The sequence below is a fragment of the Martes martes genome, assembly GCF_963455335.1.
Source record: "Martes martes genome assembly, chromosome: 2".
In the NCBI taxonomy this organism is placed as follows: domain Eukaryota; kingdom Metazoa; phylum Chordata; class Mammalia; order Carnivora; family Mustelidae; genus Martes; species Martes martes.
The window spans coordinates 34,756,055-34,768,177 of record NC_137889.1 but is presented as its reverse complement, the minus strand read 5'-3'; the positions used below and the strand labels follow the sequence as shown (position 1 = coordinate 34,768,177).

The following is a 12,123-nucleotide window of genomic DNA, read 5'->3' as shown; positions in this document are numbered from 1 at the left end:
CCCTTGGCCTTCACTGGCTAAACCAAAGGCAAGGAGATGGAGAATTCAGCCTTATGCATCATCTCAGGCAGTGCTTTTTAAACTATCTAGAGGGAAGGGCCAGTAATTTCTTCTTTAATTTCCAATTCATCGCAAACCAATATATCTTCATTTTCCCATTTTTTTTAAATTGAAATCATTGATATATTAATTTCAGGTGTATAATACAGTAATTGGATAATTATATACATTATGAAATGCTCACCACCTCCTATACTTTTACTTCTACACTCCCTGCCATATTTTTCCTCCTTATCACTTATTAGTATTTAATATATTATACATATTTATTTATCTCATTTATGGCTAATCTCCTCTACCACAATATGGACTCCATGACGGCAAGAATTTTCATCTGGACAAACACAGTTCAACTGTATGAGTTCCCTTACAGAAAATTCTAGAAAATGGAAATTAACCCACATTAACAGAAAAAAGATTAATGGTTGCTTGGGGAAGGAACTTTTTTGGTTTTTTTTGGAGGGGAGAGGAGATTGGATTACAATGGGGCCTGGAGGGAATGGATTTGTTTGTTATCTTGATCATGGTGATAATTTCATGGCTATATGTCAAAACGCACCTAAATGTACACTTTAAATATGTACAGCTTAATCTTCATCTGTTAAACCTCAATAAACCTGCTTAAAAGTTTAAAACATTTTAAAAATACAGAATTTTTGTCTTCTTTATTCATTGCTATCCCCAGTGCCTAGGGTATACACCTAATAAATATTTTTTAAATGAATGAGTAAATCTTTCTCTGAGGTATCTGACCAACAAAGAGAAGAGGACCAGAGATACTGCCATAAGGGGACTGCTAAGGAAACACTTACGCCAGATCACCCTCTACTTAATACCATAGCCTCCAGGCCCTCCAAATGTACTCAATGCTTCCAAAAGGCTCTTTAGCACCCATTCTTAACCAAAAACACAGCCAGGGATCATTAGACAGGCATTTGGGAAATGTCTCCACATGACAGTTGGAAACCAGACAGAAAAGACAAGACAGCTTGGTAGGTTTGGTTGGGCAAGGCATGAGAAATGTGCTAGATGCCTGTCCCTTCTGGCCCTCTGTAAACTAGAAGGCATGCTCACTGGCAGGAGGATACTTACAGGAGAAATTTTACTAAAAATTAATAAAAAGGTCAGGACCAAGCCTTTGTGATTACAGGGCTATAAAAATCCACTTTGGCATTTTCACTGCCTTGCGTTAATTAACTCACATAACAAAAGAAAACAAAATAAAATCAAGAGTGTGGGGAATGGGCAGCACTCCCTATTCTAGCGGATGAAAGATTACTACAAACTCTGCTGTCAAAGAGTTTAGAAAGCAAGGGGGTCAACACTCAGCGACAAAGACCCTTTGTTCTTCTTTCCTCTCGCCTTTATTGGTCCTGCAGAAGAATCATAGATCTTTATCACACTTTCTCAAGCACATGATGCGAGACAAGGGGTCTTGCTGGAACTAGGAGGATCTGTTTATGGGAAAGAAACGATATGCTAATCTGCGTGTTCTAAGAGTTCTGCTAAACATAGCCTAGGGGACAATGCATACACCTCTCCGATCACAGGGCGGCTGTTTGGGCTAAGAAAGCTTGGGGGAACTCCCCACATGGCATTCCTACAGCAGAGTAGTCAGGCAGGCCTCCAGGTCATGCTTGCCTCAGCATCCCAAAGGCCTGGGCCCTCCTCCGAAATCTTCCCTGCCCCCAGGGGTCTCTGTGTTACATTTTATCAAGCCAGGTAATGCGGATGATTTCATGCTCTACATTAATAACTCAAACACAAGGGAAATTTTTCCTCAGAAAAAAATTATGAGTTTTAGGTACCATCAATACTGAGGGAGGCAAAAATATATAAATTAGAACATTTTTCTGCAAAAAGCTTGCCTATCAAGTCAGGAGACTTCTTCAGGGGGCAGGACATTGGGGGGGAGGGTTGGATAAATAGTAACAATAACTTAACTGCTTTGCCAGGCAAAGGAGGCTGCAGCAGGCTAAGGCCTTCAAAACTTCATCCCTCAAACCAGAAAACTTTTAAGCATGAAATATTTTAAATAGTTTTAAATGAGGATTTTGCTATAAGTTTTGGACTGTATTGGTATCAAGTGATTTATGTAAGTTTAGGTTTTAAGTTTATATAAGTTTAGGTACCGTGAAAATGCTACGTAAAAGAAAAAAATTTTTAAAACATCCATCAGTAAGATCCCAAAGAGAGTAAAAAAATTATTATACCCATAAAATGAGAACTTGATTATATAAAAATATTAAAGGGGACAAAAAGATCTATGGAATATTAAAAATAAGATGACAGAAATAAAAAACTCAACAGAAAGCTTAAAAGAGAAATTTAAGGAAATATCCCAGAAGGCAGAACAAAAAGACAAAAAGAAAGGAGATGGAAGATAATAAAATTAGAGGACAAACACAAGAAACTTAAAGGCCAACCAAATAAAAGTCATTCCCAGAAGGAATGACAAACAAAAATAAAGAAAATCAAATCGTCTACAAAATAACTAGAAAAAAATTCCTAAAACTACAGGACATCAGTTTCAAGACTGAAGTTCCCACTAAGAACACAACACAATAAATGATAAAAGACCTACACTGAAGCATTATCATCAGGACAATTCAGAAACCTCAGAACCAAGAGAAGATCCTACAAGATTCCAGAGAAGGAAGAAAACAAACAAACCCACCAAGGACCAGGAATCAGAAATGGTTAAGGCCTCTCAGCAATAATACTGGAAGTCAAAAGACAACAGAGCCATACCTTCAAAATTCTGAAGGAAAAAGACTTCACGCCTCAAATTTTACAAATTATCCTAGACCCTAGGATAATCAGAGGTTACACAGGTGTAACTTTTAAATTCTATTCTGAGACTATGAAGCACAATTTCTGACTTGCAAGAGGTCAAAATTTTTTCTTTCCATATATTCTTTCACAAGACGAAGGTGGAAAACATTCCATAACAAGGTTGAGGGAGTAAAATCCAGGAAAGAGGAAGGACATGGAATAAAGGTGACAGGGGATCCAACACAGAAGGGAAGACTCATTATTATACTGTGACTTGTCATGGGGATTATCACACAAAGCCCTCCTTATTCAGATGAATGCTCAAAAACCTTAAGAAAACATGATTCTAATAAAAAAAATAAGCAGAAGTTATTAACGATTACATTAACAGCACTTTTTTTTAAAATCTCTTACAGAACAAGCTGTGCACTGTCATGTCTCCGACGTGTTATGAGAAACTTTTCCCGCCACTGTACAAAGTTCCCCAACACATCACCAGCACCTCCAATTATGTTGATCAGGTTTTCATTTGTCCAAATCTCTAGTCCAACTAGTACAATTCGAATATTCAACATAATATACATCTAGGAAGAAAACAGAAATAAAAGTATATAAAATATATTAAAGAATCTTAGAGTATCTTTTAACTTATAGTGAACACAACTACTTAAAATAAAAGCAGGACTCCTCCCCTTCAAAAAATACACTTCATTCAATATAATGAGACTCTAACCTTTTCAGGGTCTCAGTGTCCTCATCCACAAAATGAAAGTAATAGAAGTTCAAAATTGTTTTTACCTTCCATTCCAAAATCTGATAAACTGAAAATTTATTGCTCTAAACTAATGCAAATCTATTTATGGTCCATATGTATCTCACTTAATATAAATATTCATACATTTCACTACAGGAATATCAGTGAGTTTGATTACAAAGAGCTACTAGAGATCTTGGTAGAGGTGTTATGCAATACATAGTGAACCATATTACCTTTCTAAACTTTTACCTAAAATCCTAATTACACATACACAAAGGTTTCAGATAGTGCACTATGGAACGCATTTTTATTTCATAGAGATACTGGGAGGAATAAATGAAAATAAATGTAAAGCACTTGGCTCAGTTTCTAGTATATTATAAATGCTCAATAGAACACTACTGTCCTCATCATCATTATTATTATGCTTAATATTCACATCAAGGAAATACCTTATAGAGGAAATTATCTTATAAGAACATGCATCTAATTCTTCAATATCTCCCACTGGATAACTGAACTACAAACCCTCCAACCAAACTTCTCTCTCTCTCTCTCTCTCTCTCTCTCTCTCACACACACACACACACACACACACACACACACACACAGTCCTATCATGGTTTCAGAGTAGAAGGCAGCCTTCATCAAAGTAAGATTGAGTAAAAATTCAAAGGTCTTTTCATAAATGCCAAAGTTCCTTATCCTTTCTACAGTGAGGATAAAATAGATGCTATTATGAAATCTCTTACTTGTCTCAAAGTCTTTCTACAATTATACATTCCCTTCAAACATAAAAAATGTTACAAAACAAACTAGAAAACAGACCCCTGAAAGAATGAGTCCCTAGGATAATCAGAACTCAAAATGAAACAGTTTTTAAATTCCATTCTGAAACTATAAAAAGACAGGCTAGAATAATCCCAGTTAATAGAAAATACAACTCACACTATCCAAGTAGTTTGCTAAACGGATCATCTCCTCTCTCACTGCAGTCTGATTTCTTCCCATCATGTCATACTGAAAAGCAAGAAAGGAAAATCATTTCACCAAAGTCATTTATGAAAAAAATTTCTAAAATCTGTTATAATGAAGGTAAGAATCCCAAGTATTTCCTCTGCACTAAAAATGGAGGCATTTAGACATTCACGAGCCTTTCAAATTAAGAAATCTAAAGGATACATTTCAGTGAAATAAATAGGAGTAAGAAAAACAGGTTCAAGTGTGAAATGAATATTAAGGAAAACATACTGAAGTCTTTATTTGCTCCAAATTAGCATAATTTTAAAATGAATTCTCTTTAATGCTCTTTTTATTCATTTTAATGCAAAAATGTTTTCAGTTTATAAAGGTAGTGTTTAAAACAATCAAAATGCACAGATAAAGGGATAAAAACAATCTAACAGATTTCCTGACCCTTCATCCCTTAGGCTAAAGACATTACCAATAAACAATTTCTAAACTCTGGGCTAAATTAATAATGAGAGATTAACCAATGTTCACCAACAGACATTATATGTAGACAAAATAGATATTTAAAAGTTTAACTATATTAAGACAAACAGCTGATGTGACTGATTATTTTCTTCAAGACCCGGCTAAATCCAAATGTCTATTTTAACATTATTTTAATACAATCAACAAATAACTAATGAAAAGAAAATTTTAAAAAGAATGTACGGTTTTGCTCTAAGATAAGAGCATTAATATATCAGATCTTGTTTAATATATCAGAACACATCAGATCTTTTATCAGTCAGGCATTTTATCATGATTCTCTCCTAAACAAACAAAAAAATTAATTTATCTGATAAGGTATGATTAAAATGGAATCATTCTTATTTTGAACCATTTTCCACCAGTACGAAACATCTATCTGGAGAGAGTAATAAATAAAAACATTACAAATCTCTCTTTTTGACTTGTCCAAATATTCTCCAGAAACTTTTTATCCATTATCAGATGCAAAGTTCACACTTGGTCACACTCCCTGTGCTTTTTCCTTCTACCACTTGAGGGTAATGAACCTACAACGAACAAATCTGAATACGTTTCTATCTGTTAGTAAATACAGCTTGTTTATCTCCAACCTATGCACAATAAGAGATTTTTTTTAACCATAAAAATCCTCTAAACTCTGCAGCTTACAAGAAAGGAACTGCCAGGGCACCTGGGTGGCTCAGTGGATTAAGCCCTGCCTTCGCCTCGGGTCATGGTCTCAGGGTCCTGGGATCCAACCCCGCATCGGGATCTCTGCTCGGCAGGGAGCCTGCCTCCCCCTCCCCCTCTGCCTGCCTTTCTGCCTACTTGTGATCTCTCTCTGTGTCAAATAAATAAATAAAATCTTTAAAAAAAAAAAAAAAAGAAAGAAAGAAAGGAACTGCCAGTATTGTTAAGTTTCTACAACTTTTTCACACAAACAACAAAGCTAAAGTAAAAGTCAGACAAAACATTTCAAATAATCTGTTAAATTATATAACAGCTGTATCTAAAACCGATAACCCTGTAAATGCTGAAACAGACCCATTACTTTTCTTAGCTAAGTTAAGCACAATTCTTAAATATGAATAAGGAAAATCCCTGGTGTTATCCCGGACACAGAAACTAAGAGTAAAGACTAAAATCAGCTATTCTCCTGTATTCCCTTCTGAAGTACGCCACAACCTGGAAGTTTCCATCTCTTAAAGTGATGTATATGCAAGTTGGCTGAAATTCTAAAAAGCAAAGTAATTTCATTAGGCAACAAAGCAGTATCTGATTGCTGGTTTTTCATCACAGTCCTTTAAAGCCATCTGAAAAGGTGACCTTAACTGAAGGGCAATACAGTTTTGCTTAAGAAACTCTGCATGAAGAGAACATCCAAAACAACTGGGTTGGGAGGTGGGGAGAAGATTACCAGTAAAAATAGTTAGAGGTACTCTCATTTGCTACATTCAGCTTCTGGTGGGGTTATGAACATCAAGCATTTTTAAAGGAAAAAAGCCATTTTAGATTTAAAAATACATTTAAGAAAAATCAATACAAATATATTTTATGTTTCCTTCATGGGATGCTCACTTCTCATCTGCTTTTCATGAAAAAGAAGAAAAACTGTCACCAATCCTACCCTTTCCTTGTCTACGACAATGAACAGCTCCACATATCGGGTCTGTGGCAGGACAGCTCTTCTTCTCTGTCAAAAACAGAAACATCATAAAGGCAAAAAAAAAAAATTATAAGACTACATATTAAAAAAAAAAAAAAGAAAACTACATGTTTTTCATAGGTAGTGACCTTACCCTCATCTCTAATCTCTTATTTCAGGCCAGCTAAGAACGTGACAAAGTTAATTTACTTTACACAGATCAATAAAACCAAAAACGTTTTTTTTTTCCTAAAATAGTGACATCTCCTCTCTATACTAGCCTGAGAAAAATTCTAGTTAACAACAATATGAGGTATTCAAATTTCCAAAGCAAAGTTACTGATTTTCTAATATCAAAACTACACATACTCACACACTCTAAAGGGAAGCCCCATTACTATGTTGAGTGAAAAAATGAATATAAGAATTATATTATTACAAGAATACAATAACACGGAACAGAAGTGAGGACAAGGTTGCCACTTTAAAACATGACTAGTTCTGTGATTTTCAGAAATTCATACATAAAGTACAGAATTTGACAAAAATTTAAAAGTTTTCCAATGACTGAAGTTAAAAAGAACAGTCCAACAGTACAAAAGAGTGGAGGCAAGAAAGGCAATGAAAATAATGCCATAAACTCATATGAAAATATATCAGAAGAGGTGCATGCCTCCTCCAACACAGCAGCATCATCTCACATGCAGAAAGGCGCAGCGCCCACAACTGAAGTTGACCTGTTCCTAGAAACATTTCAATCTTTAAGAGCCCCACATCAAGAGTAAGCAGGGAATCCTAATGGTGACTCAAAAGAGGGATGCAAGTGTTCCTGGAAGACATCTTAAATAAAGTACTAAGTCTCAATTCGTCTCTCTTTCTCTGATCTGGGGCTCAGAAATCACTATTCTTGTTGGTGTGAAAGATATATAAATAAAAAATTGTACTGCTCTCTGGAAGACAATATAATGGACTATTACACAGCAGTGATAAAAAGAAATAAGTTTTGTTTAAGATTTAAGCCCTGATTTCTAAAACACACAGAAGCTTGACTGCATTCAACCTGGTAGCAGGAACTGCATCTTTTTATCCCCTAGTACCTGTCAAAATGTCTGGTCCATAGACAGCAAAAACATAACAAAGATAAGTATTGGTTTAATGCATAAAGACATGATTTTTTAACACTTTAGTCTGAGCCATTAAGAAATATATTTCCTTACTCGAAGTAGCTGAGTGATGCTAGGAGGCTCTTCTTCTTCATAGTTTGTGGTTTCTGTCTCTATATCCTTGTTGGAAACCCCACATTTCAGAGGCTCTTTGTGGACATCATCCATTCGATAAAAGATGTGCTCAAAACGAGAGCTGTTTTCCAGGGGTTCAATCCCATAACTCACATTCTCTATATGCAGCAATCCTCTAAGTGTCGCGTTACACGTACACAATTTTTAAGAATGAAGAAAATAACAGGAAAAGGAATCAGAAAACCTAAATTCAAAGCCTAGTTCTTAACAGGTATAAGAAAGGTTAGCACGGTAGAGAGAAAAACAGCATGGTTTTAGAGTCACGCAGATGTAAATTTAAAACTCAAGACCACTACCTACTAACATCGCTCCCTAAAAAAAGTCAGTTAACCTCTCCAAGTGACTGTTGTATGTATAACAGAAAGCAACTCAGAACAGTGGCTAAAAGTATGGAGTCTGGAGCCAGAGAACCAGTGTTTGAATCCCAAATGTTTCTCTCTAGCTGTGGGGCCCTCAGCAATGACTTAACCTCTACCTTACTTTATTCTACATGGGGTTGTTCTGAAAACTAAATTATTAATTAAGAGCGAAGTACTTAGAACATGGCCTGACGCACAGTCACTGCTCTGTGTTATTACTTAAATGGAGATAATTATAGCCATCTTACACAGCTGGCTTGAGAATTAAAATATTTATTAGTTCAATCAGTCATATAACCAACGAACCAGAATAGCATTATACTGCCAGGCCTTCAATAAATGTAATTTTAACATTATTATTATTTTACTTGATATGTGGTACAATTTCTCTGAACCTCAGTTTGCTCATCATCACCTAAATACAGAGATAGTGAGCCCCTTTTCACAGGCATTATGATACTTAAATGAAAGAATTTATAGGTGAAAATTTTATATTGTGCTACAGAAACTAAAAGTATGTTTTTTCTAAATAGCAAAATTACTTAGCAGTCTCAAATCAATGAAATTTTCTCCTTAGATATTGAAACTCATCAACTGTAGTATTTTCTTAAATAAACATGTCAAGAATAATACCCGATACATATCTCTCAAGACCTTCCACAATACCAAAGTAAAATCTAATTTTGTTAAGTCCCTCCAAATGACTTGATTTAGAAACAGAGACAGGTAAAAGGGTAAGAAATAAAAGAAAAAAAAAAATGACACAGAAAATTCCTTACCTGAGTCCGAAACAGTCGCTAAGAGCAATGGATGAATTGTAAACTCCCTCCACATAGCCCCGATAATGACAATGATTCTAAACGATAAAAACTGTATTATCTTCAAATACTGTTACATGGCTATAATTCATCATAGAAATTACAGAGCTAACAAAATTATTTAAGGTCAGTAAACTAACAATTCTGTTTATATCACTGGCATCTTATATCATGGCATTCTTTGGACTACTACCACCCTATAAGCATACCAATGTTTAGGCAGAATTCCAGAGGATACTAAGTACAAACAGCTCTACTCCAATAGCCTTTAAGCTTAGAAGCAGAACAAGACAGCATTATGTCATGTTTAATATCTTAGATCACAGTCAATCCAGGAAGCAACAGCAGCCAATTGATATCTAACACAGAAGGGGACCTTGTGACAAGCTAATGATGCCAAGGAGGAAGAAAAATGAGTATGTGGCAAGAAAGTAATATTGATCACATGATTTTCTTTTCTTCTTATATTTATATTAATCACATTACTATTAGTTTTACATTTAGCCATCTTAAAAAATAAAGAGGCTTTATCCTTAATTTTGAACAACAAATTGACCATTGGAAATACAAGCATATTATCACTAATATCAGATTTCTTTTACAACACAATGAGATTTTCTCCTCTTAAAACAATCTCAAACCACTAAAACAAAGCCAAGGTCACGGGAAGGGGGTTGTTGGGGAGACTAGCCCTACCACACATTAAGACATATCACAAGGCCTTAAAAATTAAAATAATATGGTACCAGTAGTGAATTAGAGAACAACCAGTAGAACAAAATCTGGGGGACCTGAAATAGCCCAAAGTACATATGGAACTGGGGCAAGGATTTTTATAATAAATGGTGCTCAGACCACTGGTTAGACATTTGGAAAAAGTTAAAATTAGATCCATACCTCACTCACCACACACAAGAATAAAATCTAAATGAATCAAGAATCTAAACACAAAAAATAAAAACTATACAAGAACTAAAGAAAATATGGGTGACCTTCTCTTTAACCTGGGTGTAGAGAAAGGCTAACTATCACTCAAAATGTATATGCAATAAAAGGGAAAAAATGATAATTTTTACTAAATAAGAAGTTTTTCAAACTTCTACGTGGAAAGAAACATCAAAAAACAAAATCAGGGAGGTTGGGTGAGCCTGGTGGTGGGTATTATGGAGGGCGCATATTGCATGGAGAGCACTGGGTGTGGTGCATAAACAATGAATTCTGGAACACTGAAAAGAAATTTTAAAAAATAAATAAAAATTTAAAAAAATTAAACACAATACACAGATTGGGAAAAAAATATCTGTAAGTTATATCACAGATACAAGACTAATATCCCTAACTATAAAGAACTCTTGAACATCCAAGGGGAAAGATTAAAAACTTAACAGAGGAGAGGAAGAAGTAAAACTGTCACTATTTGCAGATGACATAGTATTATATATAGAAAACCCTAAAGACTCCACCAAAAAACTGTTAGAACTAATAGATGAATTCAGTAAAGTTGCAGGGAAAAAAATCAATATATAGAAATCTGTTGTGTTATATACACTGATAATGATGTAGCAAAAGGAAAAATTAAGAAAACAATCCCATTTACAATGGCATCAAAAAGAGTAAAATACCTAGATATAAATTTAACCAAGGCAGAAAGATCTATACACAGAAATTGGTAAGACATTAATGAAAGAAATTGAAGAAGATACAAATAAGCAGAAAGATAATCCATGATCATAGATTATAAGAGCAAATGTTAAAATGTCTAGACTAACCAAAGCAATCTACAGATTCAATGCAATTCCTATCAAAATTCCAAGGGCATTTTTTACAGAAATGGAACAAAAACCTAAAATTTGTCTGGAACCACAAAAAACATCACATAGAATAAAGATACTTCTTTCTCTTCTTGAGAAAGAACAAAAAGAAAGCTAGAGGCAAAATGCTCCCTGATTTCAAACTATATTACAAAGCTATGGCAATCAAAACAGTATGGTGTTGGCATGAAAACAGACACACAGATCAACGGAACAAAACAGAAAGCCCAGAAGTAAACCCACACCTATATGGTCAATTAATTTCTGACAAAGGAGCCAAGAATCTACCAGTTTCTTCAATAAACTGTATTGAAAAAATTGGACAGAAAAGAATGAAACTAGACCACTTTCTTACACCATACATAAAAATTAACACAAAATTAGATTAAAGACAGCATAGCAACTATAGTTAATAATGCTCTACTGCATATATGAAAGTTGCTAAAAGATTAATCTTAAAAGTTCTTATCAGGGACACTTGGGTGGCTCAGTCGGTTAAGCCACTGCCTTCAGCTCAGGTCATGATCCCAGGGTCATGGGATCGAGCCCCACATTGGGCTTCCCTGCTCAGTGGGGAGCCTGCTTCTCTCTCTCTGCCTCTGCCTGCCACTGTGCCTGCTTGTGTTCTCTCACTCTCTCTCTCTCTCTCTCTAATAAAATCTTTTAAAAAAAAATAAAAATAAAAAAGTTCTTATCACACACACACAAAAAAATACTTTAACTATGTATGATAACGGATAATAAGATTTACAGTGGCGATCATTTCACAACATATACAAATATCAAATCATTATGATGTATACCTGAAACTAATGCGGTATAACATATATCGATTATACCTCAATTAAAAAAAAACATTTCTTAGAGGAACAGCAACAAAAAAAAAGTGGAAAACAGGGCAAAAGACATGAATAGGCAATTCACAAAGAACATAAAAATACCTCACATATATGAAGATTTTTAATCTCACTCATAAAAAAGTAAGAATCCATGAGTCTACACTGATACAAATAATTAAGAAAGGAAAACTTTTCCTTGCAGAAAGCACTAACACACAGAGAATCACTAATGAAATTAGGAAATCACCATTTAACCACCATCAAAATAACCATTAATTCAGA

The 12,123-nt window shown here is 34.7% G+C and overlaps 1 protein-coding gene across 1 annotated transcript in view; it reads right to left on the bottom strand.

Annotated features, from left to right (window-relative positions):
* The window catches only part of ADAM9 (ADAM metallopeptidase domain 9), a 147,531-nt gene that overhangs the window by 105,914 nt on the left and 29,494 nt on the right, over positions 1-12,123 (bottom strand). The window contains exons 5-9 of the mRNA XM_080795903.1: positions 9,153-9,229; positions 7,934-8,129; positions 6,699-6,764; positions 4,541-4,612; positions 3,250-3,419 (exon numbers count right to left, since the gene is read on the bottom strand). Of these exons, the coding sequence (XP_080652029.1) occupies positions 3,250-3,419; positions 4,541-4,612; positions 6,699-6,764; positions 7,934-8,129; positions 9,153-9,229 (581 nt within the window). The remainder of the gene's footprint in view (positions 1-3,249; positions 3,420-4,540; positions 4,613-6,698; positions 6,765-7,933; positions 8,130-9,152; positions 9,230-12,123) is intronic.